The sequence below is a fragment of the Pantherophis guttatus genome, chromosome 10, assembly GCF_059756535.1.
Source record: "Pantherophis guttatus breed Tessera chromosome 10, ASM5975653v1, whole genome shotgun sequence".
NCBI classification, from domain to species: domain Eukaryota; kingdom Metazoa; phylum Chordata; class Lepidosauria; order Squamata; family Colubridae; genus Pantherophis; species Pantherophis guttatus.
In genome coordinates this window covers 19,648,823-19,675,763 of record NC_142072.1, presented here as the reverse complement: position 1 = coordinate 19,675,763, position 26,941 = coordinate 19,648,823, and the positions used below count along the sequence as shown (strand labels likewise).

The following is a 26,941-nucleotide window of genomic DNA, read 5'->3' as shown; positions in this document are numbered from 1 at the left end:
TCAAAACCAGTTATTAACCTCCACGATCCATTACCGACTCGTTTGGGGGGGGGCGGGGGGAGAGAATCCCAAACTCCGCCTTTCGTGATGGCAGCGGGACACACAACACCGAAAGAAGGAAGGCATCCCAAGGCAGGTGAACGAGGGAGAGGGAGAGGGAAAAAAAAAAAGTACGGCCACGGAAAAGATGGCAGCGCCCTTACCGGCTCTTTCGCCCTCCTATCTACCCACCCATACTACCACCACCACCTTTTTCCGCTTTCCGTACAAGTCTAGCCAGAGCGTCACAATCTCTTTCCGGCCGGGCTGGAAGCTTAAAAAAGTAGTCCCCGCCCACTTGTCTAGCGCGGGCTCTGGTGGTGGCGGAAGTTCCGGAGGGAGGGAGGGAGAGAGGAGGGAGGGGGGGGAAAAGAAGAAGGAGAGAAAAAAGGAGGGAGCGCGCGAGAGCTCGAGGCTGACTGAGTCCTCCTCAGTCAGAAAGAAGCCGGGTCGGAAGAGTCGGAGCCGAGAAAGGGGAAAAAAAAAAAAAAGGTGAGGGCGGGAAGCGGACGGGGGGGGTGTTCGGGATGGGGCCGCGCCTCCCTTCGGTCCGAAACTGAGGAGGGAAAAGGAAGGAAATATTGGGAAGGGGGCGGGGCAGGCTGCCCCCCCCCCAAGGGCCGTGTGTGGCGGTTGGAATGGGGAGGGGGAGGGGAGGAGCGGCCTGAGGTGATGAGGGAAGAAGAGGCGTCCCCGGATCCAGGCGCCGGGGTGGGGGGGGGGAAGGGCCGCCCGAGGAGGCCTGGCTCGGAAACGGCGCCTCGGGCCCCTTGGTCCTTGGGATGCTCCCTTGGTGGGAGGAGATGAGGGGTGGGTGGGGGAATAGGCCGGCTTGATGCCTTTTATTAGAGCCGGCCGACCGAACCCGGGCAGGTGCGCAAAGCTTTCGAGCTCCCCGATTTCTCTCTTAAAGTCAGGTGAGAGACGCCGGAGAGAACCTCCGAGAGGAGAAGCGTGTCCGAAGGTGTTGGGGTAAACTGAGGAAGGAGAGGCGGGTATGGGGAGGGGGGGAGGGGTAGGAAGGAAGGAGGGAGGGGGGGTTGAGCTCTTTTTTTTTTTTTTTCCTTTGGGATATCCTGAGGGGGAGAGGGAACCAGGTTGCCTTCGCGCCGGCTGCCCTGTCCATTCGGCTTGGCTTTTTTAAGGGGGGAGGATTTTTATTCAGCGCGTTGGGCAAACCGTGTTGGGGGGGTTGTTTGTTTGCTTCCTCAACGAGGAGAAAGCGTGTGGATGGGATGAGCAAGGTCTAAAAGCAGAAGTCTTCAAACTTGGCCCGCTTTAAGACTTGTGGACTTCAACTCCCAGAATTCTCCAGCCAGCTATGCTGGAACAGAAGTTGCCTTCAGAAGTTTTGTGGGAGCTTCATCCCTGGAAGCTTTCAAGAAGAGACTGGACTGCCATCTGTCAGGAATGGTGTAGGGCAGAGGTCTTCAAACTTGGCCGCAAGTCCACAAGTCTTAAAGCGGCCAAGTTTGAAGACCTCTTGATGTAAGGGATTGTCAGTGCTGGCTGGAGAATTCTGGGAGTTGAAATCCACAAGGTTTAAAGCGGTCAAGTTTTTGAAGACCTCTGGTCTAAAGAGTGTCCGAGAGGGCAAAAGACGGGGTATTGGGAGAGCTGGGCAGTGGAGAGGCAAGGCAAGGCCACACATCAGGTTGGGTTCTTACATTGCTGAGAGTCAATCTCTGGAATTTGCAAGAAGTTTTTCTCCAAACTTTCACTTGCCCTGTTAAAACTTGGCTTTGGAAATGGAACAAAGCAGGCGAGGCAGCTCTGGGGCTTCCTTCTTGCATCTAAGAGGTTGGGGAGGTGAAAAGAGTGTGGGGGGGGTGATGGCTGGCAAGGAAGCAGAAATAATCAGCTGAAAGTCAGTGGTTTTTTGAGTTCGCCGGGGGGAGCATAATCAGTGGCCCTGAGAGGTTGGCCTTGCCTTGGACAAAGTGATTGTGATGCCTTAATGGGCGATGCAGGGGTGTTGTTATCTGATGCTATAAAAGAAAACAGATTTCATCACAGAAGTATTTTTTAAAGTGATGGGACTGTAGGAAGGGCTTTTAAGAAAAACAGAGCAGATTTCCAGGAGATACACGTGTATATCTGGTGTGTATTGTTGTGAGTTTGTAAGCAGAAACCAGGTTTATAGTATATCTTGACTAGACCATCACAAAAGGTATGAGAATATTTGATATCTCCAAATCTCATGAGGAGGCAAGGTATAAAAAATAAAGGCTAGTGATAGATTTTGTGTAAACATAACAACCAGGCCGTGTAATAAGAGGAATAAAATTAATTACTTTATGTTTATCTTTTTCTTAAGAAAATCCGTTTATATTTAACAAACACATATAACGTGTTTGAATGCCCAACAATGCTTACAGCTAACATAATAAAGTAATGTGCATGTATGTGTAGGTTAAGCATTTGAATGCTTATTTAAATAATCCATCTGATGTTCTTGTCATAAAGATAGTAATAGTAGTTTTGGTTGTAAGTTATTTATAAATATAGATATTTAAATAATTGAATGTGTCAATTTAAAGCTTTCTGAACTTCCTATTTTGGTGCTTTTATCATGGTTATACTTGAGACCAGTATTTTGTAGTTCTACTATAGCTTTGAATGAAAATCATATTTATTGTCAATGCAGAAAGTTGTAAAATATTATATATAGTTGTTATTTATGTTTTGTATTTTACTGTTTGGTGTATATGTACGGGTTTTTTTCTTTTTTTTCATTTTTTGTCTTTTTCTATTATGTTTTTGGTTTTAAAAATGTAAAATATTCAATAAAAACTATTTTTTTAAAAAAGAAAATCATAATATTTATAATATAATTAGTTTATGATTTTGCTCGTACATAAATGACACCATGTTCTTTCATAAAGGTTGAATAGAAATATGCTTAGGACATGGGACCAAGATCTCTTTAGATTGGCACTGTATCTTTCATAGCAGTCATATGCCTCTAAAACATATATACAGGATGTGTACACTTTTGTCTGTTGCTACCATCTGATATTTGATTATAGATGTTCTCCATCTTGTGTAACACTGATCTAATTTGAACTCAATTTTACACAAAATGTTTCAATACCCCCCCCCCTCCAAAAGGGAAAATAACAAGCACATGTAAACTTCTACTCCATGTTTTAGGGGCAGTTGGCTGAATTTCAGCTTCAGCAGAAATTTGATTACATAAAACCTGGATTATATAACTTCATAAATATCTAATCCTGCATCTAAACATGGGGCTCTGTCCCACTGCAGTTTCTGTGGCTGATAATGGTTATTGGTTTTGTCTTTCATGACTTTCATGAGCAGTTCTTTTTCAAAATTTGTAATTTGGGCATTAGCTTTTCTTGAAGTATTTATTTCCACCTAAGGATAATAGCTCTCTATTAAGAAATATTTTATATATATTTAATGTTGAACGGGCAAAAGATTGAAGCCATATGGTAACATGGAGAAAGTTTAAGAGGAACAATTTGTTCCTCTTTCCATTTCCCAATAACAAGTGAACCAAGCCATTTATGGTATCAGTTGATTTCTGGTACCCATTTATTGTATATAAAACGATTTAAATATGATGACTACGGTATTACAATTATTTTTTAGTGATTAAAAGGACCAGAGGAAGAGAAGTCCGTATTAAAATTATTTACCTTTGATTATAGTTACACTTAAAATATCAGCATCAGCTTATTTTCAAAAGGGGTTTTATCTTACCATAATTTCAAGGAAGTCTTCTCTGAGGTCACCTTTGGATGAATAAAAATGATTATATATTTGCAGCCTAAAAATACAATAGCTTGTTGGGGGGGTAAATATCATAGTATCTTTGTTAAGGCCACGAAAAATATCATAAACTAATGAGCTGGCTTTCAGGTTCTTTGGAAGTTTGCTCACCCGTTGCTTTGTGATAGCTAGATCTAAGATCTAATGAAGAAGTTAATTGTTTTAGAATTCCTTGGATTAGGAGTTCGTTGGGGCCTTGTAGCAAACTCATCTCTGAACTGTCATTTCTGAGCAAGCATTATTAATATTGCATAGCTTCCTTTTGTTAACAGGCCATGCAATTGAAATTCTGTTCACAATTGTGAATTGCTTCCCTCTTCATGCAAAGTTGGGTAAAGAACTATAATTCTTTTTTAACTCATTTAATTCTCATTCTAATAAAGGAAGGTAGTATGTAAGAACCATGCAGTGTTCATTTTCAAGTTCCAAAACTTTCCAAGTTTTTTGTTTTTAACAACTTTATGGTTAACCAAATTGCTGCATAGTCACAAACTGACTATGACAGAAATTCTTTACTGCCTTTGAACATGAATTTATCTGATCTCTTTAAAAAGCCAAGCCAATTAGTGACTGATGTTTCAGTCTGTGGTAACAAATTTAAGAAGCTTATTAAAAATGTTTTGTCAAGTTCTTTTTCTACTGTGTGCTGAGCTTACTGCTGATAAACTTTCTTGTGTTCCCAAAGAAACGTCTACATTCTCCACTCTGTTCAATATTTTATAAACATTTCTCACATCTTTTTCTGTACTTTTAGCAAATGGTCTTAACTTTTTTGGCTTATCTTTTTTGTTGACTTAAATATAAGTATCCAGCCTTTCCACCAGTGATTCTGATCAGGAATTGATTGACTTGAATTTACAGTCAAGGTCTAGAAGGAAAAGAGAATGGTAGTAATTCAATCTGGTACATAGAAATTGAAGCTAATATTCAGAGTTCTCATAAGTTTGATTCTTGATATATAGGTGTCCTGGAACCTGGAGGCTTTTTTCCGACTTGTCAAAGGAGTAATTATTAAGCTTTTTGCCTCCTAAACTTCCTTTTGTTAATCAGACAACGGCATGAAATAGAAGTGAGAAAAACATGGTTCTTTCTCTATGAGATTGTGGACGTACCTGCAATTTTGTACCTCAGTCTTCTCCGTTTCTTGTCAGCTGCTATTTGACATACTAGGCTAGTTACCCAGCATAAAATCAGGAATAATTAAATTCATTGTTTTACAGCAGAATTAAGTGTACCTAACATGTAAGGTTTTTCCTTGATTGAGTTCATCGTAACTTCCTTTTTAATTTGCAACTAGGCTTCAGAAATACTATGGTTGATCACAAAGTCAGGGAGATGTTTAGACTGGATTAGGCATTTTTAGCGAGCTACGAAAGCCTTCCCAAGGGCATGGGATAGACAGATATTACTGTTTAATAATATTAAGATCTTTGGAGGATGTAAGCTATTCCAAGTAACACTGCCTTTTTCAGTTGCCTGATGGTGGTTTTGTCAATACTGATGGTATTCTAGTGGTGCTCCAGATGTTTTGGAATTGTAACCAAGGGGCCTATTATTGGTACTACCTTTGCCACAAATAGTTTTGCTTCTATTTTCTCCCCTTCTTTCTTTTCTATTCTGTTATCTCCAGATTCACTATCCAATTTTTTTTTGTCTTTGTCCCAATAGTTTTTTGCTTGGGGACAAGAAGCATTTTTTGCAGATATTCCAATACATTATTATTGTTACGTTGTTATTCTCTTGTTTGTAATCAGTTTGTAGGATCTTCTTGCATCAGCTAACTGGGTGGTTCACTGTTTCTTCAGCTTCTTTGCAGACATGACATTTGCTGAGTATCTTCTCAGTGCTGGATTTATGCATTTATTTTTAAGGCTTGGTCTTGTGCAACCAGAATTAGTTTCTCTTGTCTCTTTCTTCAACTTTCCTGCTTTCAGCCATTGCCAGGTCTCGGTGTTATCTGCTTTGCCTGCTCTTTTTAATGTACTGGTCATAGAGTATTTTGTCTTGCCACATGTCTCTTTTCTGTTCTTCATCTGGTGTATCTTATGGATCAGTTTTGTTTCTTTGTATTCAGTAAAGCTTCATGTTGTACTAGATATCAGTGCATCTTATTCACTGTCCTTCAGCTATTCCATTGCCCTTTTTTATTCAACTGTCTGGTGTATTTGAAACATTACACGCTTACCTGTGCTCCTTGGAAATACAGTCAACATTGCTGCACAGATGAAGGGCATGATTCATTGTCATTGGTTTTTTGATCCTTCTATCCAGTGTTTCTAGTTCAGCTTGAGGCAGTCCCCTTATTCCAGTTGTGTATCTAATGAGCAAAATTGCCCAGGTGATGATGGCATTTTTGTGCCATCATCACATAATTGTGATGATGGCATTTCCTCCACTGAGATTGAATTTTAAGATCCAAAGATTATCCACCATTTCTGCTGTTATTACAAGTTGCTTATGAAATCTCACCTTCTTCCAAAGGATCTTCTACAGTATGTGCATTGCTTGGCATGCGTATTTTTGATATGTACTTTGAGATTAGTAATTAACACTTCAAATCAGAATAGACCTAGCCAAGGGACCACTTAGTGAATCTCTCACAATCCCTTTCACCACGCCATTCATATTACAGCTAGAAGAGCATCTTACTGTATTGTGTTGGAGTTGGGTGGAAATTGTATATATGGACAAGTTGCCTAGGAAGTGACTTGTACCTTAAAATGTTGAAGTTTCTTGTGGGTCTATATGATGGGCAATTAATTTTTTCCAAGAGGCACATGAGAAACTGGGACTGTTTGTGTAGGACCGAACCAATAGAGCTATGAAGGTGCATAGGCCTGCATACATACATATATGTAAATTAAAAAAAAAAAAACTCGCCTTCAAAATAAAAGCAATCCACATGAGCCAGATAGGGGGAGCCAGAGGGCCCAATGTGACCTATGGACTGTAAAATGGCCAAGTCTGGTCTATGTTGTATTAAGAGAAGGATTTGGGCTCATAATAAAGGTAAGGAACATTGGAAGGAGAAGCTAGCTGGTGCATGATCCAAGTGAAGAATGTCACCAGTGCTTTGCATTGCAGAGAAAACTGAAACTAGGACTAGAATTTTTATCTATCCTGGAAAAAGTGATTTTCGTATAGATTGTCCAGTTTCTGAGTTTTCCTTTCCAGTGTTGTTTTCCTGGTTATGATATTTTTCTCTTCTTTTGACTGTGCCAGCAGCAATAGAACCAGAATATAATATGACTGCACTGCAAGAGACAAGTCACAGAAGACTTTCTGATGACAGGAAGAAAATGGCCTTTCTGATCAAGCCATGTGCTGTAGATAATATCTGGGGTAGTCACTGTTTTTTCCTTATTATCAGCTACATCAGTAGTAGTGCTGTGGTGATAAGGACATTCAGTTCTTCATGTGTGCCTGGATTGTTATTAGCACTTATATAAACAGCTGTGCCCTTTACTTGATGGGCATGGGAGAAAAGTTTGTTTTAATCTTTCGGTCATTGGGGTGTATGTAACCATATTTAAATGAACAGTCCTTAAGCTATCCTAAATTAAGTAAATGACTTCCTCTTATGATGTTTCTCAGGATTCTGTACGAGAGGTTGATAAGAGCTTCTCTTCAAAGTGGGTAAAACCTAAGCTTGGAAGTGACACATGAGTTAGGGGATAGAATAGCGCCTAGTTTGGTACCGGTTTCAAAGTGAGAATTGTACATTCATGTTTTGCAAATAGAAGCTTCTTAGCAATATCCTATTGATCTGAGAAAAGCTGAGGCTGTTGAGGAAGGTGCTAATTTATTTCGTACTGTATGTATAAAATTGCTGCTCAGTCCAGCTGACTAATAATCATTTATTACTTCCTTAAGTATTACATGAGGAAGAGAGTTCATATCAGAGACAAAACATTGCTGAAACTCTGGACATTATCATCCGAAGAGACCTTCTGTCAATAGATTGAGAGAATTTTATATTTTCTATTAGTTTGCCTGTTTAAAATTATTATTTTTGTTGTTGTTAGTTGTGAAGTCGTGTCCAACCCATCGTGACCCCATGGACAACGTTCCTCCAGGCTTTCCTGTCCTCTACCATCCTCTGGAGTCCATTTAAGCTCATGCCTACTGCTTCAGTGACTCCATCCAGCCACCTCGTTCTCTATCGTCCCCTTCTTCTTTTGCCCTCAGTCTTTCCCAGCATTAGGCTCTTCTCCAGTGAGTCTTTCTCATTGGGTGGCCAAAGTATTTGAGTTTCATCTTCATTATTATTTTAGCTATGAACAAGTGTAACATTCTCCAGCTCCAATCAATGTCTGTTGTTGAGTTTACTCACTGGGCCAAAGGCTGTAATACTCCAAAATGTATTGAAGGGACTAGATCCGTGATGGCGAACCTATGGCACGCGTGCCATAGGTGGCACGTGGAGCCATATCTGTGGGCACACGAGTGTTGCCCTAGCTCAGCTCCAGAGCATATGTGCCGCTGCCCAGCTGATTTTCGGGCCTTCCGGGCCACCAGAAGTCGGGAAACAGGCTGTTTCCAGCCTCTGGAGGGCCTCCGGGAGATGAGAAAGGCTGTTTTTGGCCTCCCCAGGCTCCTAGACAGGCTCTGGAGCCTGAGGAGGCTGAAAAACGGCCTACCGGGCCTTCGCGTGCTAAAAGTGGGGAGAGCGCGGGGGGTCATGCGCGCATGTGCGGGAGGCAGGGGCGCATTAAATTATGGATGTGGGCACATGCACAAGCGACCCCCCCACACTCCCCCAGTTTTTGGCACGCAATGGCAAAAAGGTTAGCCATCACTGCACTAGACTGTCTATTCCTGCCAAATCTATGGCATTTTGTAATTTCATGGACTTTACCCCATTTCTTTCCAAGTCTATTGAAATGTTAAGGTAGCTTTCTTGAATGTGGCACTGTGCAACACACAATAGACACTTGTGTGCCTATTAATATATCCTATCTACCCCTCCTATCTATCTCTCCTATCTGAGTCTGTCTGTCTATCTCTATCCTATCTATCGTATATGCTGAAATGTTGAGACTACAGTTCCCAAATTCCTAGCTGGCACCTTATTCCCTGGGAGTGTGAACTCCAGTGCAACTGAAATGTGTCAAGTTGGGGAAGGCTTTATTAAAACATATGGGCAAAACCTCCCAGCAAAAGAAACCCAAAAATATGTAAATGGGATTACTAAATAGAGCTTCATTGTATCTCATAATCCAGGGGTCCCCAACCCCTGGTCCGTGGACCGACACCAAGTCACGGCGTGCCACAAGCGAAGCCCCATCTGTGAGAAGGAGGCAGCATATGAAACCATCCCCCCTCAGTCCATGGAAAAACCTTTCTCCATGGAATCAGACCCTGGTGCCCAAAAGGTTGGGGGCCACTGTCATAGTCAACTAGGTGAATAGCTAAATAAGAATCGAGGAGGAAAGTATTTCCAAACTGGAGAAAAGTTAGTGTTTTAGGCTTCCTGTGCCATAGATGTCTCTGTGTGGATAGAAGGACATGCTAAAAACATGTAAAATGGGTTTCTTCCCCAATGCTTCCCTTAGCTTGTTTATCAACTGGACTTTATTCTGATTATCATTGCTAGCTCAAGGCACGTTCACAAAATTGGTGAAAATAAATTACTGCATGTTGGCTTTCTTTCTTTAAAAGGTGGTCAGTGCTTAGTTTAAGCTTTGGAATATGGGCCATTTTGACTGCTATTTTTTGTCAGGAAGTCACATAACATTGGTTAGACTTTCACAAGCGAACGGATTGTTCACTTACCTTTTGTAATGGATAACTCAGCTAAAAATCTGGAAATGGCACATAGTGATTTTTTCATTGTAATTCCTGATACTTTGGGGAGCATTAGAGGTAATTGCTACCAGCAGGCTGGCTCTTTGCAGATTATATTTTACATAAGGAATGAAATGTGTGTTTTAGTCCTGCCACAGGCATGAAAGCTTGCTGGGTGATTTTGGATCAATCCCTCTCTTTCAGCCCAACCCACTTCACAGGATTGTTATTGTGGGGAAAACCAAAGGCAGAAGTATTAGGTACATTTGCATTTATTCTAGCAAAAACCATAGCTTGCAGAACTTGGGTGATATCTTCTTATAGTTTCTTCCCTCCCCCCCCTCTATTTTTCATTTTGTGTTTGTGTTTTATTGGTCTGAGATAATGAAGAAAAAAGGAATTAAATTAGTCATTTTAGACTTCAGTGGGGTTTTTTACCTCCTAGCATCCTGTTATCTTTCTCCTGTTTATCTCCCATTAAAATAAAAGGCTGTTCTTCCTGTTTGTAATATACACTCTGAGGGTTTCACAGCGACAACTGAAATAAGCTAAAGAACAGTTGAAAACATTTGGAAGTAGTTTGAGTTTCTTAGATAAATCTGGAAAGAGGGAAGCAATAGCTAACACTTGGCAACCAATTCTTAGTACATTCTCATGTACAGACATACACACACACACACAGTCTGTATGTGTATATATTCTAAACATATTTCTTAGTGTAGCTATGTTTTAATTTTTCTTTTGCGACAGTATTATCATTCATTGTTCTTTCTATGTATACCTAATTTACAATTTATAGTTATATACAAGAAGTGGGAAAATAACCTTTAATAAAATACTTTTAAAAATTCTTGAGAGCAATTCAGCAAATGAATTACCTGTCTAGAAAAATGTTTCCCAAACTGAAGCTGCCAGTTGGCCTTCAACACATAATTCTCAACCAGCATGCTGGCAAGTGTACTAATATGGGAAAGCTAATCTAAATATGCAGAACATGCAATGTTTAATACCTATGATTTATCTTAATCCCAGCATGTAGGTCATTGTCCAGTTGCAGAGAAAACTAAGACATCTTGGAGAGCTTTTCCTATTATTTTTAACATTCCTGTACAAAGAAAAGCCCTTATTGCCCCATCTGGATGGGGATATAAAACATTTACCACTTTTGGGCATCAGGTGCAAATTTTGCTTCTAGTTTAGGTAGCACAGTTCTGTTTTAGCATTTGAAACAACTTTTAAATTAAGAAGAGTTTTAGCAGTATCCTTGTGAAATTGTTAAAATGTGTTGTTATGAGAAATATAAAATATTTTCAAAATTTGTGTTTTGGTATGAACTATGTTAAGGCTTTGTGAAGCACATTTTCTAGACAAGCACTGTCTTCCGAATAATTGAGTGCAGCTTATTTTTTTCTGGTCTAATAGCCAAAGACATTCTTTAAACATGAATGTTCTGGGTTAAAGTTGTTACTCAGGAAATGCTGATTTCATTAAAAATTAAAAAAATAAAAATAACTTTAAAAAAGCAAATCCCTATTCTTCATTGTTTATGGACCAAGAGAAAACTGAAGGAGTTTGAGAGTGAACTTGCAGGGATTTGATGGGAAGCTGTGGATCTTCTGGCTCCTAAAGTGGTTTACTTACTTACAGCTCTGCTCTCAGTTCCTAAAAGGTAAAAACTGTGGAGTATTTCTTATATTGAAACTTTCAGGTAAATGAAGTGTTTAGAATAGACATTTCACTCTGAAAATTCCCAACCAGTATCTGAAGTCATCCAGCTCTAGGAGGCTGATTTAAATCAATTAATGGGTTGTGTGTTTCTCATCCTCTGCAGGTGTGAATTGTATAGTTGTATGTGCGGTAACAACATGTCTGTCCCCCTCCTTGCTGATGCTGTGACCGTTTCAGGGACAGAGCGGGAGACTGCAGCGGTAAGGGCATGCTGTTTTGGGCTTACCATCTGTTGGCATCCAGAAAGCTTAGGGAATTAATGGGTTTTTCTCCTTTAGCCCATCCTCTCTGCTGATACTGAAGCAAAGGGATTGTTCTCCCCATAATGGGGTGGCTATTTCCGAGAAAGGAATGCTGCTGGTGGTAAGAATTTGGTATCAGCTTTTCTGGACGCTGGGGGACTACAGAAGGAGATCAGATCAGTTTCTTTCCTTTCCAATAAACTGTAAAATGTTGTTTGTAGGACCTGTGCAAAATCCACACCGTTGCCTCTGGCAGGTAATTAGTCCAGCTGTATCCTACTGTGTTGCCCTTGGTGCTGTTCTTTTGCACTAATTAGGTAATAATTGACTAAAACCTGCTTCCTCCCCTCCCCCCTCCAGTTGTGGGGTTGGTATGGTGAATTATTGTAGTAGGTAATACCGTGCTGTGGCACTGAACCAATGCTACAAAACTCCAAAACTACTTTAATTTTCAGTCCCATTGCTGGCCTTGCCTGCATTTGTGCCATCCAAACTCACCGAAAATGCATTGCTTGCAGTTTGGAAGAGAGAATTTTGCTTTCCCCTTCCCCAACATCTAAAGTCTAAAAGTCAGCTAAAACAGTAGTGAAGGCCCAATATGTTTGCCAAGATTGGCTTATTTTATACAATTCTGCTTCCACAATATAACCTGAGGAGTGTGTGGATAGGAACATATCCACTCTTGGCACTGAAATCGTGTCTTCCTGACTATGGTTAGTGCTATCCAATCTGCAGATTCCTCCTTTTCATTTTTCAACATCTTAAAAATTGGCCTCTCCAAAACAGTCCTAGATGTACATAGAGTAAACCATGTACACTTTACTGAATTCTGCTCTTGTATGGCTATTGTGCAGATACCACAAATTTGTGAGTCCTGATTTTGATCAAATTCAGCAGTACAATTCCAGCACTGGGACCATATCCTTTTTCTAGAATATTATTTAAATCTACATAACACACTTAAAATTGAGTTATAACTTTTGTATATTGAGGGAATGGGTATGAATTTTTGGAGTGTTCTGCAGCTATTGGAACTCATGGGATTTTGAATGATCAAAGTGCCAGCTTCCAGCTACTGTGAAATTCCATTGAGAAATATTAAAATATTGAAATGCTTTCTTCAAATATGTGTTGATCGATAAGATATGAGGTTCAAAGATGGGAGGGAAAGTGATTATAGAATTTGAAATATCTTTGACAAACAACAGTGATAAGAGAAGGAGTGGATTATAGGAAGAATGAAACTCAGGCAGTAGATGATTTTCTAACCCTGAGATTTGTGACCAAGAAAGGGAAGGGAGATCCCATAACATACAAACGTTTCTTCTCTTCTGCCCCAATAATAGATTCCACAAAATTAATTTTTCCTTTAAAAAAAATGTTGATCACACTCAAAAGTGACTTGAACCAAACTAAATGCCAGGATCTGTGTTGTGAGTAAAGCTTGATAACCCTCTGAGGGTTCCTGGAAATGGCTCCTTTGCCTTCTGGGATTTCATCAGGCACTGCCTGCTGCTTCTACCTCCACTTCTACTGTCTTTAGGGAACTTGTTCTCTATAGCAATAGAAGCTTCACTTCTCAGGAAGCTGAATTCTGTGCTCTGGTGGAATCATTTTATATCTTGCTTTGGTGGAAAATCAGAATTTAACTAGGAAGGAATCAGGGAGAAGCCGCGATGGCAACCTGTCAGATTAAATCAAAGATGGCAATAGCTTTGGCCCTGCTGGTGCCATGGAAGAAGAAAGCTTTCTTACCTAGGCATGATAATTCCAGATGAAGGAACTTTGCTCATTTAGTGAAATGTAATAAATATTGACAGATATATTTGCATATTTTTTCCCAGTGAATCATCTTGTTGAGGGAAGGCATCATGATAGGATGATACCTTGGTCACAAATGGATTCAGTCATACACATCTTCGTTTTCATCTTCTAACTACCTTAGGTTGAGTGATTTCTCATTCTTCCCTTCTGCGTAATCTGGTTTTGTTTTGCAACTAATTAGCCTCACAGAATGCTTCCTGATTACAGTAGCTTTGCTAGCACTTTCTCACTGAGCCGGCTAATGTGCTTATTTTCTACTTGACTTTGCAGGTCATTTTTTTGCACGGGCTCGGTGACACAGGGTGAGTAGTGGGGAAATCTGGGCTGTATAGCTTGCTGGTAATGGGAGTGGGTAATGGGAGTTGGGGAGACAAAACCCCCTCTGCACTTCATAAACTTGGATTGGGGAAATCAAGACCTGGAGGTAAATGTGAAATGTCGGTTTTGTATCCAACTAAGGAGCAGAATATTAAAGGATTAGAATGAGAAGATACTGAGATGAAGTTGATGACTTTAGAGTTTAAAATCTAGTTCTTGCATTGAAAAGAACCTAGGAAGCTGTTGGTCCATCTAGTGCAGCAGTTAGCAACTGTGGGCCAATGCAGCTCCCCAAACAACCCAATTTGATTTTAAAATGGACAAATTTTATGGCATTTTTGTTTGTTGGCTTGTTTAAAAATTAAGGGTGAAGAGCAGGAGTCTTATGGGAGACAGACTAACTCCTTCCTTGTTTACATCAATCTAACTATAAAAACTCCTGCCCACTTAGCAGTCTCCTGCCCATCTAGCAGTTTGAAAGCATTAAACGTGAGCAGATAAATAGGTACCACTTTGGTGGAAAGGTAATTACATTCCATGTGCCTTGGCATATAGTCATGCTGGCCACATGACCGTGGAAAGGGTCTTCAGACAATCCTGGCTCCCTTGGCTAAGAAACTGAGGTGAGCACCGCTCCCTAGAGTCAGATATAAGTGGACAGGGGAAACTTTTACCTTTATCTTTAACTGCAAAACATTGGTGAGATTGGGAGGGTATGTGGGGAGTGTGAGAGGTGTGGGTTGGGGAGGGTGCACAAGAGGTGCTGCATGGGTCAAGGAGGGTTGAGACTATACAAATGTAAAAGAGGTAAAGGTAAAAGAGAGTGCATGAGGTGCCATGAGGTTCTGGAAGAGAGGTACTGCTTGAGTTGGTGAGGGGGTATGAGTGGCTGGAGCAAGCACACAAGGGCTATGGGAGAGTGCACTGGTGATGGAGACTTAACCCAGCAATTTGTGATATTCCCTGTCGGCTTCCCCTTTGACTTTCTGGAGATGCTGGCATAGAAGATTGCTAATGACAGTCATGTGATCACAGGGCACTTGGCAAGTAGCTGATAGTGCAAATGGGTTGCCAAGCACCCATATCGCAGTCATGTGATGGGTTGCTGAGATGGCTGGAACTCTGAGTACCAGTAGTAGCCACCATTTATTCAGTGCCAATGTAACTTCCAAGTGTCGGAACAAATGGTCAGAAGCCAAGGACTACTTGTATATCTGAATGTTGCACTGATATGGGGATATGAACTCCTCTACCAAGCTGACCTCACTGATGCAGTGTTTGGGAATTATATTGAGTCTTTGGAAAAACTAGGCAAAGATCCTTATCGCAGCTGGTAGATATGAGCATATTCCCAACTGCCTTTTTTAGCAGAAAGAGCCTCTGGCATGGGGCAGTGAAAAATATTTGCCTTTTCATGTTTATGTTGGATGGTGACTTGACCTGCTTTCTTTTGCTCTTCCCTTTCAGGCACAGCTGGGCTGATGCTCTGTCTTCCATCCGGCTCCCTTACGTGAAATACATCTGCCCTCATGCGTAAGTATCACAGTTATTCTGTCTTTAAAATGCAGGTTGAAAAGCACTGAACTTCACCCCCAGTTTGCTGATTTTCCCGCAGGAATGAAAACATAAAAACACCTGTTCTATGATATGAATGTGATAACTGGCCTTTTGGGCAGGGGAGAGGGCTGAAATGTGGCTACTGCACTGAAAATAGCTTCCTACATTGCTTTTCAGTAAAATATTTCTGCCCTTCATTCCATGACTTTCAGGGCAGTATACAATCCACATAATTACCATTAGAAAAAATGCAATAACCTAGTGTTGCCCACAAAGAGTGACTATATCACAATAACATGCTTGGATTCTCAAATACTGGATTCTGAAATATTCTCCCTAATACATTAGGGCATCCTAGGTTCCTGGGAAGAACTTGATGCAAATGAAGGCCAGCACCAGCTGAAAACCTGGCAGATGCCACTTCACATTGTTATGTATTTAGTGATAATAATACCTTCAAACCACAACATTTGCCTATCCCAGGTCCTTTTATCCACCAATAGGTGGATAAAAATGCCAAATCCAGTCTAAACATCTGGCTGAGTGTGCAACCAACCATAACAGTAATAATAGATGTTTGTAGCCACCACTGCCTAAAAAAACAATAAAAGACCACCAAGGGACTCATTCACCATAATCTTGTGGTATAACAGGACTTCATCTTAATCCAAAGATAGAAAGCTTGATAGTGGGCAGAGCTAGATGTTGCTATTTGAAAAGAGGGGTTGCAAAATCAGGAGAGAATAGTATCAGCGAGTGAGAGAACTGCAGGTTGCAAGCAAAGTATAACAAGCCGAGGTATTACGTCGTTCAGAAATTGGCGTATACTTCTGATATCTGCTTTATGGCACGTCACTCTGATCTATTAGGCTTTCCCATGCTTCCCTACTGCTCACTACTGTGTAGTTCTTAGAAACCTGCAAAGTAATGGTTAAAATACTGAGCTATAGCTATTTTCCCTTTGACCCTATTGCCTTTTCCTGAACCTTCCATTTTTTTTTCACTCCTAACTTCCTTAATAGACTGAGAAAAAAAATGACCTATTCTGACCTTTTTTAAGCTTGAGCTCGCTGGCTGGAAATATGTGCAAGGGTTGACATAATTTGCGCCAAGAAGTTTCATTAATAATTTATCCTGATTATGTACGCTTAGACAATGTATTCTCCCTATTAACAGCTACTAGGGATCCGGAATTCAGACCGTCACAAAGCCCAAGCTGAGCCCCAGCTCTCTCTTTGGCCATGTACAGAATTCCAAACATGAGATCTTGTTAGCAAGTTCAGATTGAGATTCATCCACTAAAATGGACAGGAAGTTGATGTACCCAATAATGAGCAGGAATGCATTTCCCACCTGAATATCTCCAGATCCTGAACAGGTGAACAGCAAGGCCAGAATGAGTTAGGGCGTTCAAAGGGACTGCACAGTGCTGCTTCATCCTCACACACACATAGTAAATATGAGAGATGCTCTCGGAAAGTATGCAGAACTGTGCCTGAACCTACCGCCAACTCTCTTGCCTTTCTCGATGTTCATCTCTTACCTTAGAACATTGTCCCGGTGGTTCTTGCAGCACATTCTTTGCCATCTTGCTATCAATCCTGTTGCTTGAGCTTCGGTGATGGGCAGTAGATAGGCAGATACTCCCCAGTTCCAAAGTCAGTGTTGCTGAGGGCAGAATCAATAGAAAGAAATGGCGGTGTGTTTCTTAGCTGCTTCCTAGCAAAAGCACCAAGCCCAGGATCAAGTCGGTCCCCTAATGGTCAGATCCCAGGGTAGTTTACTAGGCAACCACACCAAACACTGCTTGATTGAGCAGGGACTCTAAATGAAATAGAGAAGGGAGAAGGAGAGCAACTTTGCTTTCTCTTGCTTTACAAACCTGATCTGCCTGAAAATGTATTCCCAACTGTCAGTTTTATGGGAAAAGTCTAGGTCTAGGCTGTAGCATTGATCTAAACTGTTCTTGTTGATTTAGTGCACAGCTTTGAAGAATTCCAAGAATGTTGGTGTTACTTTTTAAAAAGTATGATCTTTTGATATTTCTTTATCGTTTTTACTTCCTTACCCTTCTTACCTGTGATCCTATTAGAATTATACTCCATCTTCCGTCTCTCTTTGCAGACCCAGGATCCCTGTCACTCTCAACATGAAGATGGTTATGCCCTCCTGGTTAGTATTAAACAATATTCCTTGCATTATTAACAGCCAAGCTCTTCTCCTGCCCTAGGAGCAATGGGAAAAGACCTTGGAGAAGTGGTTAGGGGAAAAGTGAAGGCAGTAGACTGATGGGTTGGTGCAAATTTGGGGAGAATACATGGACTTTACTCATGGAAGTATTCACTTAGGGTTAAGTGTGTGGTGTAAATATAGCCTTCTTACACAGCCTTATTTTAGCAGAGTTGTATGTATTTTCACTTGTTCTTTTTGGCCTTTTCTCAAATTGCTGCCTGCTACAAAGCTTCCAATTAAGCTTCCCTCCAAACTGCTAACCCTCCTGATACGACATAAATATCATGGCATGGCCAGGTGTGGGGAACTGCAATCCTAACTTTTTGGATTAAAAATTGTTCTAGCTGTCAGCTTCAATTCTGAGCAGTAACACAAACCCTATTCTCACACACCATATTAGATCAATCCTGATTACAGTCCTGTAATCTGGCATGCCTTCACCCAAAAATAGAATGGAGTTAGTCATTGTATGCCTCTTTTTAAGGTCTGATGGAATGGAAGTCAGATGAACAACGCTGAGAGGTAGACAGAATTTTGCCCGTTTCCAAATGCTGTTGCTGGAGTTCCAGATAGCCAAGTTACCACTGCACCGTAATGCTAAGCCCCAGGGCCTTTACTTGCCCCCAGGTGAATGTCTTAGAAGATCATGACAGTGATGGTCTTTCCTTTTTTTCTCCCCATTTCAGGTTTGATTTAATGGGGCTAAGTCCGGATGCACCAGAAGATGAAAACGGAATTAAAAAAGCTGCTGAGAACAGTAAGAGAGGCGTTTCCTTGGGCATCTTCCGAATCGGCCCACATTTCTCTTAATCATAATTTCCAGTGGTTGGAAACCAAGAAAGGCAGTTGGGTCGTTTCCCAAGGCTAAAAAAGAACTCAGAACCCTTCCTGCTTTTTTAGTTACTGCCTAATTCACTCAAAAAGTAAAGCCAGCAAAATGGCCTGGAAATTTAATTCCTTGTACATTGCAGAGACCAGATGTGGAGATTCTCCAACTGGGTGAACACTGGGCCTCCTCTGCAGGCTCCTTTTTGAAGAACATAAGCAGTCCTTGAGAATGTGCAGACATGCAGGTCATAAATCTGAATAGAAAAACAAAATAAATCCTTGGGGCTTGAGGGCATCCAATTTGCCTTGAAGCATATATAACCTTGCTTTTAGAAAAAAAATCCCTTTAATTATGTCAGGCCCATATCTCAAATAATTTACACCCAGGTTGGGCAGTTCAGATGATCCTAGTGAATATCCAGAGTCTCCTTTTCGTGGGCCCTGCATCACTTGTGGATTATTCTGACTAAATTCAATGTTGCAATTGTTTTTGTTTTGGGATGCGCAGATGGAATTATGCAAAATAGCTGCATTAAGTATTTAATGCACTTAATGAGCTGACTTCAGTTTTTTCTTTTTTTAAAAAAAAAAAGATGAATGCCATTAGAGATCCTTCCTAAGGAAAGAGCCAACACGGTGGCAATAATATTCAGGGTGATATAACGGTAGCTTCCACTATTCTTGAAGCCCAGGAAAAAATTAAATTGTAAAAGGTGCAATCCCTGACTGCCAAAAACATTGCCTGCCGCATGGTATCTGTGGCTCTTTAAAGCAGTCTGCCTCTACCCTGCCTCTTGCCTGTGGACCATACTTTCTGGGAACTGCACACACCTGAAGGGCCCCAGGTTGGAGAAAGGCTTCTCCTAACTGTAAACTTTTCCAGATCTAAGACAGAGAGGAGAAGACAGAATCTGGGCTATTCTCCAAGAGACCATGTCATTTCCCCCTGAGCTACAGCCCTTCTTTGATAAATGTAAAGGTTAATGGTGGCAGGAAAGGGAGGATCAAGGAAGTCTCGATTTGCACACCTGGCACTTTCCCAATCTCTGCTTATTTCATGTATTCATATAACCCACCCACCCCCGCATCCCTCTACTACTTAGGTTGCTCACTGCAACAAACCAGCATTAATATGCTGCATAATAACAACTAACGAAGGGAAGAGTTATCCAATAGGCAGGTAAGAGGAGCTAAAGTAAAAGCATCAAATTAAATATATGTACTCTATGGCATAAAGAAATGCCTTTCTAAACAAGGGCTTCTCCAGCTGGCAAATTGCTGTCTGAGGAAATAACCCAGCCTCCCAAGGAGTTCTAAAATTCAGTGTGGCCAGAGAGTAGTTCCTTTCTTCAAGGCTGGCTGAAGAAGAGAGTCACAGTTCTACCCTGTGTGGTCATTTGAAACCGCTTCCTTCCTAAGGCAAATTCCAGAGCTGTTTTGCAAAGCCAAAGCGGTTGTAATGCTGCTGTGGACTTTTGCACCCACCGTCACCATCTCCCATGGTTTCTCACAGCATACTCCCCGTTTACTTGCACCGCTGTTCTTTGAGCGCCGATTCTGTAGATCCTTCGGCTTGATTTTTTTAAAAGGGGGCATTTCTAATAGAGTGAACCTCGCCATGAATCCATATGAGCAGGCCTGTTTGCTTCACGACCATTTCCAACTCTCTGTTAACTTGCAGCCAAACTGAATGTCTCTTTTCTCTCTCTGCATTCCAGTTAAAGCTGTAATTGACCATGAAGTAAAAAATGGGATCCCAGCCAACCGGATCATCTTGGGAGGCTTTTCACAGGTGGGAACTGATGGGGCATGGAGGAGGCAGGTCTCTATGCTGATTAAGAGTAGACACCTCAGGTCTGGTTTCTGGGGTGCCCAGGAAGCCCCCTTGACAGGGAATGGAGATGACCCGTTTCCTTTAGGACAGTATTTCTCAGGCTGGCTGGTGAATTCTGGGAGTTGAAGTCCACATAAAGTTGCCAAGGTTCAGAAATACTTCTTTAGGATGTCCATCTTGACCACATAGCTGCACCAAAAATGGAAGAAAATGAGTTTTTTTTTTGAGAGAGAGCCCACACTTGCTCCCCAAGTCCTTATTTTGAGTCCTACTCCTTTATTGGAAAAAACACATTTGCAGCTTTGTTAGGCCAAGTGTCAACAATAGTGCAAAAAGAGGTAGGGTCACATGAAAAAAAGAGAACAGCTAAAAAATTAAATTATAGCGATGTAATAGTCATGTTAATTAAAGAATTGGAGTGGCATGGTGGCTCAGCGGTTAAGACACTTTCAAGACCCCAGCTCCAGGCTAAAGGGTGAAATCCCGTCCTCGCCCCAGCTCCTGCCAACCGGGCAGTTGGAAAGCATAAAAATGCGAGTAGATAAATAGGTGCCACTTCGGTGGGAAGGTAACAGCGCTCCATGACATAATGCTGGCCACATGACTGCAGAAATGTCTTCGGACAGCGCTGGCTCAATGGCCTTGAAATGAAGATGAATACCCTATTGCCGGCAATGACTAGCAGAGTAAAATCTTCGGGACTCCTGTACCTTCCTTTACCTTAATTAAATAATTGAGTTGTTTGATTACAGGGCCATAAAAAGGGAGTTCTAATAAAAGCACAGCACTTCATAGTTCAGTTCAAAATTTAATTTAGAACTTCCTCTTCTTCACAAATTCCTTTTCATATACCCACTATCCCTCTCCTTGCATTTCTTTTTGTTCCCAGATAGAGGAAAAATAGTAAAAATGGAAGCAATATGGAAATAATGAAAAATCTGGCATCAGAATCAAAGAGGTTGGAAGGAAATCTGAAGCTGTATTTAAATCTCTTGATTAGTCCATGGATCTCAGAAAAAAAGATAAAATAAGCTTCTAATTCTTAAGCTCCTGGGAAACATGCATTTACACTTTGCAATAGCGTCTGCCAAGCTCCTCTTAAGTTAAGGATAGAGTTGGACATTTAGAATGGATTTTTAGTACTCTTGTTTGTTTTCCTTTTTGGGCAAACACTCTTTTATCAAATACTCTCATTCAACTTCCCTATAGAAAGGTTCAACTTTATGAGATTCTAATAAGCAATTAATTGGAAGGGAAGGGTTTTTTTAGGCCCATATTTGGGGACAGCATTGTTTGTTGTGAAATGGCGCCGGGGGGGGCAGCACTAGAGGAGGAGATTGGTTTGGGGAAGGATGTTTTGGGAGAAGAACCTTACTGGAATAAGCTCTGACCAGTTTTCTGATGTCGTTGTGCTTCAGGGTGGCGCCCTCTCCCTCTACACAGCGCTCACTTGCTCTCACCAGTTGGCTGGCATTGTGGCCCTCAGCTGTTGGCTCCCCCTGCACAGGACCTTCCCTCAGGTAGGTGGCCTAAACCAGGGGTGAAATCCAAAATTTTTCCCTACCGGTTCTATGGGCATGGCTTGGTGGGCGTGGCAGGGGAAGGATACTGCAAAATCCAAATTCTCTCCTCACTCCAGGGGAAGGATACTGCAAAATCCCCATTCCCACCCCACTCTGGGGCCAGCCAGAGGTGGTATTTGCCGGTTCTCCAAACTACTCAAAATTTCTGCTACCAGTTCTCCAGAACCTGTTAGAACCTGTTGGATTTCACCCCTGGCCTAACCTCTCTTTTGGAACTGGGGGAGAGAGGGGGGGGAGATGCACGCCAAGCCAAGGTCTGTTGGGTGGAACCACTCCTTTGCAATGACCATGGCAAGATACCAACATCTGTTTGTGGATGATTCACAGCTTACATGCCGCCGTTGTTTTTTTCCTCATGATGACTGCAGGCAGCAAGTAATGGTGTGAACAAAGATATCGCCATTTTGCAGTGCCATGGTGAGATGGACCCGATGATCCCAGTGCGCTTCGGAGCTCTCACTGCAGAGAAGCTGAAGGGGGTTGTGAATCCTAGTAGAATCCAGTTCAGAACCTACCCAAGAATGATGCACAACTCTTGCCCTCAGGTTGGTTGGTAGCCACTCCGCTTCTCATACCTGGGGCCTGATTGCAAAAAAGGTTCATGCTGAGATAATGAGGTTAAGGTACTTTATGTTGCCTGGCAAGCTCTGTCCCTAGATCTTGGATCTTCTGAGTTTCAGCTGGCAGCAGCTGGAAAGGGATCCTTTTTTGTGGGGGTCTCTCTTAATAGGGAAGCCTTTCTTATGTAATACAGCTTTCTAAGAAAGCCAGGTCTCCAGTGTCCTGTAGGCTGAACTTGAACTCCATGTTGGGCTGCTACACATGTCTGCAGAAATTTATGATGACGGTTATGTGTGTATTTAGTTTCTGAACTGATAATATTTGGGGTATGCTAAGACTTGGGGACGAGGAAGGGAGGCATCAGTGCTGGTTGGTTGGATGGGTCTGTCTCTAGCATGGCCTCAAGAAGTAAAATAGTATTTTCCCTCCTCTTCCATCTGTGCAGGAGATGATGGCGGTGAAAGACTTCATCGAGAAGGTGTTGCCCAGGATTTAAGCCGAGCTAGTCAAGACTGTTGCAGGGAGAGGAGACAGAGGTCACCAGCTTTGATCTTGAACCCTTGACCTGTTGGCTGCAATTGGAAGCCATGGCAATCCACCTCCTCACCAGTCACTCGTCTCCTTTCTCGAGCCTTCCCCTCCTGCCTGCGCTGTCCCCCCTCCTGTGCAAAGGGAGGGGAGAGGGCCCTTCTCTCCCACATGGCGGGTGAAGGTACCAAGTGGTTTTAAGGTACAGCTGAGATCCTAATCTGGCAGATTATTATTTCAGTCACCTTTCAGTATTTCCCTATTCTCTCCTCTCCTCCTGTTCTGTCTACTCCTGCTCCCCCCCAACCCCCCCAAAAACAGAAACAAATCTAAACATAAACTGCCTGCTGTGGCAAAGAACTGCGTGGTAGCCAGAGGCTTAAAGCAAAAGGTATTAAGAGACGGTGTTCTGGCTATTACAGTACTTTCAAAGGAGTTTTATAGTTCAGTCTTCTGAACTGTCCTTCCCCTCATGATGTTCAGCCCGTCCCACTTCATATTTCACTGGAACCATTTTAAGCGGTGCAGGCAGGCTCAGCTTTCTCAGGCCTGGCAAGGCAGAAAACCTGTTTCTGCTCTGCGCAGGCTATCGGCTTGCCACACTCTGTACCACACCTTCTCCTCCAAGCTTCCATCAGCAAAAAAAGAGGAAGAGTTGCGTTGTGTTCAAGGGCCACGGCTGGTCGGTCCCCCAGATGCAGCTTGTAACCGTGGCAGCTGCTCCACCAGTCCCTGCCCTGACTGGAGTGATAAAAGTGGTGGAGAGGTACCCACCGCGCCAGGGATCACTCCACGTTGTGTGTTATGGACTGTTTTGTTGTGTTCTGTCCTCTCATCCACGCTGCCTTTATCCTGACCCATGGGATCCTTTTTTGTTTTGTTGGGATCAAGAGAAAATGGCGATTCAGGGGAGGGGACTCAAGATGTCTCCGGCCAGTAGGCCTCTCTAGAGTACGGTCTATGACAATTCCACTTTACAGCCTGGGCAGTGCTCAGACAATGGCTGTTCTAGCCTGCTATGTTCCTGCCCAGTCACCACACCAAGCAAGTGCAAGCTGGGTTTTGGTGTGTGCCACGTTGCCAGAATTGTGCTCCTGCCCCACCCCACCCTATTTCTTGTGTGGTTCCCTGAGTCCATTGTCTCGTTTCCTCCTTGAGATCAGGCTTGTGCCTCAGAGCTGTTGAACAGCAGCGATGTTTCTTTTCCTTCTCTCCCTTGCTCCAGTAAGTCCTCCCTGTGGGCGCCTCATAGGACTGGCAGCCAGGGAGAAGATGCAACTTCAAAAGGAACTCTTCCCCCCCCCCCCACCGCTTTCTTTTGTTTTGGTTGAAGGGCTAGTCTTGTCTTGTGTGTCAACCCGCCACCTGTTCTGTGTGCAGACTTTGCGCCCTTCCTTCTCCCTGCCCTATGCAGTCCTTTTCACTGGGCAACAGCAATAAGAAGACCCGGGATTAGGACAAATCTCTCCTTTTCCCCTCATGACTTTTGTGATTGGGATAGAGACAGGCTTACCCAACAAGCCCATTGAGGTTCCACTGCATTTTGGAGGGGGGGGAGCAGCTAAATCGAGATACTTGTGAACCACAGCTCCCTCTGATGCCCCATGCTTGGTAATCCAGCCAGCATTGCCAATGCCTTCTCCAAAATGGGCTCCTCTTCTTGGAAGATGAGACTTGTGGAGATGGCATGAGTATGGCTGTTTGACAAAGCAGGATCATCCAGTGAAAGGGACACAGAGTTTGGGCAGAGGAAGAGGCCTGGCCTCTTTGTGCATCCCCTCTCCTCTCCCCCCCGCCCCACTCCCCAAGCAAAGGATCTCCGGATTGCAGGGGCCCCGGAACCTGATTTGTGAGCTGAGGGCAGCTCCTATTCACACAGGTAATAAGTGGTGATGGGAAAGGAGAATGTCTTTAGCCTGCTCCTGTCCTTGCCAGGAAAACAAAAGATTCCTCTCTGGCTCATTTGTGTTTCCCCTGTTTCAAAGGAATGGCTTCTGCAGCTGTCTGACCTGCACTTGGAGGTGCTAATGGATAGGGAAAAGGCTCATGCCCAGTCTTGCCACTGAATATCACCAGAAAGTAGCTGTCAGATTCTGAGATGATAAAATGAACTGTACCACCCAACGGACTGCAAGTGTGTGCAGATATAATTCCTAATGTTTCCATTAAATTTTTTTTTTTTTTTTTTTTTGCAAATAAGACATAACGCATAAAGGGAATTCTGGCTCATCCTTTCCACCCCTTTCTGCTTATTATTATTATTATTATTTTTTAGAATGTGGTTTGTTTTGCTAAATTGGGTTCTGCACACATTTGCAGTCAGAAGGGTTGCAGCCTCCTTCACCGTCTCCATGTTCTACTGCATTTCAGCTTCCTTCTGCACCAAATAACATGCAAGGGGCTGTGTGGGGACGGGTCGGTTGCCTTTTGCCACCACCGCTCAGCTCCTCTTGGGCCACTGAGTTGCAGTGTCCTTCAGAGCAAGCGGAGAGATCTCTGCTCTGGTTTCTGCTGGCCCAGTCTCCTCGTGGGGCCTTCCCAAAGCTCTTGTCAACGTGGCCTGCATGGTATAGAAGGGATGGGAACAAACACAGAAGCCCAAGGAAGAAGATGGTTTCTCTCTGTTCCTGCAAGGGGATCTCAACAATCTCTTCTCCCTTTTCCCTTTGTCTTCCTCGTATGTCATTTTAATTTTTGTGTTCCTTCAAGATTAAACAGAAACCACCATTGGTGCCTCATCTTTTGGTTTGTTGAGCCTAGTCGTGAGGCGTCATTTTCTCCTGCAGGGAGGGCTTGAAGTGTTTGACAGCTCTTACCAACATCTGAAACTTGGGGTGGTCTGGACTTGACTGCCTGTGATAATACACCTGGATTACCAGAGAAAGAGCTATCCCAAAGGTGCTTTTCAAAAGGCAACGGGACATTCTTGGATTTTTCCTTGAAAACATTTCGCTTCTCATCCAAGGAGTTTCTTCAGAAGCTTCTTGGATGAGAAACGAAATGTTTTCATGAAAAAAACCTTTCGAAAAGCACCTTTGGGACAATCATGACTTGGATGATTGAGAATCTCCATAAACGGAGAGAGCTTTTTACTACCTCTGAGCTCTGCCTGTCTATTTGAATGTGCTTATAGCAGCTTCTGCCATGCTGGCCTGATACGTTGAGTGAAGTCAACCGTGGGTGAGGTGATCTACCTTTGTGCAGTGTGTGCACCCAAGGATTGGTCTGGAATTCTACACAAAGGGTAGGAATGCCTGCGTGCAAGATAGCACTGTCGGTGATTGGAAGGGAGGAGTCGTCTCGGGGAAGGTTGATTTTATTTTTCTTGTTTGGTCTGTTCTCCGTTCTGCTTCACAGGGTTTTTTCCCCCAATGTTTCTCTGAGCATTGTTATTTGATGGTTGTTTCAGATTTGGGACATTCTGAATGCAAGCAGGAGCTTTCCCTCTGAACAACCAGCCTCTCTTCCCTCCTGTAACTCCAAGCACAAAATCAGAAATTTCACTGTGGTTGCATTTTATCTGAAACACTCTTCCCCTATGGGAAATTGTCTCCCGAGTCCTCTGAGAGCATCTCTTCAGGTTCTGCAAATCCTGCCAGGCAGAATCAAGGCCATCCCACCCACCAGTCGTCAGAGTTGCTTCGCCACACGAATGTGCCTGTTTGCATAGCAACTGAGCCAGGCTTTCCATCAAAACAAGACCTTGAGCGTTGTCACTGACGAACGTAGTTTTGAACAGGCTTTCATTTCTTCCCCTCCTGTTTATTTTTTTAAGACAGCTCTAGATCACTTAATAGTGATTTTGATTGATTACATGCCATCAAATTGCTGTCATCTCTTAGCAACCACATAGATAGATGTTCTCCATGATGATCTGTCCTTTATGTGGTCCTTCAGGTCTTTAAAGCCTAAAGATTAACTAGAAAGACTAATCTGGTTGTTGCTGGTTGTTCCCCTTCTACTCTTTCCCAATATCAGAGCTTTCTCCAGAGAGATGGGTTTCAAATCATGTCCGAAGAAGTATAATTTGAGCCTGATCACCTAACATACTAATTTTAAATGTGTACAGTAAAAGGCATTGTGGG

At 42.6% G+C, this 26,941-nt stretch overlaps 1 protein-coding gene and 2 long non-coding RNA genes across 7 annotated transcripts in view; 1 reads left to right on the top strand and 2 right to left on the bottom strand.

Annotated features, from left to right (window-relative positions):
• LOC117663347 (uncharacterized) overlaps positions 1 to 16,935 on the bottom strand; it is a 38,094-nt gene extending 21,159 nt beyond the window's left edge. The window contains exon 1 of the long non-coding RNA XR_004590678.3: positions 16,834 to 16,935. This is a non-coding gene — a long non-coding RNA (uncharacterized LOC117663347). The remainder of the gene's footprint in view (positions 1 to 16,833) is intronic.
• LYPLA2 (lysophospholipase 2) lies at positions 150 to 25,583 on the top strand. Of its 5 annotated transcripts, none has more exons than XM_087876078.1 (10): positions 150 to 531; positions 11,453 to 11,549; positions 13,686 to 13,717; positions 15,201 to 15,266; positions 17,415 to 17,462; positions 18,209 to 18,279; positions 20,069 to 20,142; positions 21,603 to 21,704; positions 22,136 to 22,312; positions 22,774 to 25,583. In XM_087876078.1, the coding sequence occupies exons 1-10, from the start codon at positions 188 to 190 to the stop codon at positions 22,822 to 22,824; spliced, it is 1,062 nt and encodes a 353-aa protein (XP_087732204.1). In that variant the 5' UTR covers positions 150 to 187; the 3' UTR covers positions 22,825 to 25,583. The 5 variants fall into 5 exon arrangements, with proteins under 5 accessions (XP_087732204.1, XP_034269331.1, XP_034269332.1 ...); XM_034413440.3 differs by having other exon boundaries at positions 356 to 531; positions 11,453 to 11,847; XM_034413441.2 differs by lacking the exon at positions 150 to 531 and adding an exon at positions 534 to 956.
• LOC117663348 (uncharacterized) lies at positions 4,539 to 6,095 on the bottom strand. Its single transcript, XR_004590679.2, has 2 exons — positions 6,020 to 6,095; positions 4,539 to 4,702 (listed from the first exon to the last, which is right to left on the bottom strand). It is a non-coding gene; the product is annotated as an uncharacterized LOC117663348 (long non-coding RNA).
• Positions 25,584 to 26,941: the final 1,358 nt, after the last annotated feature.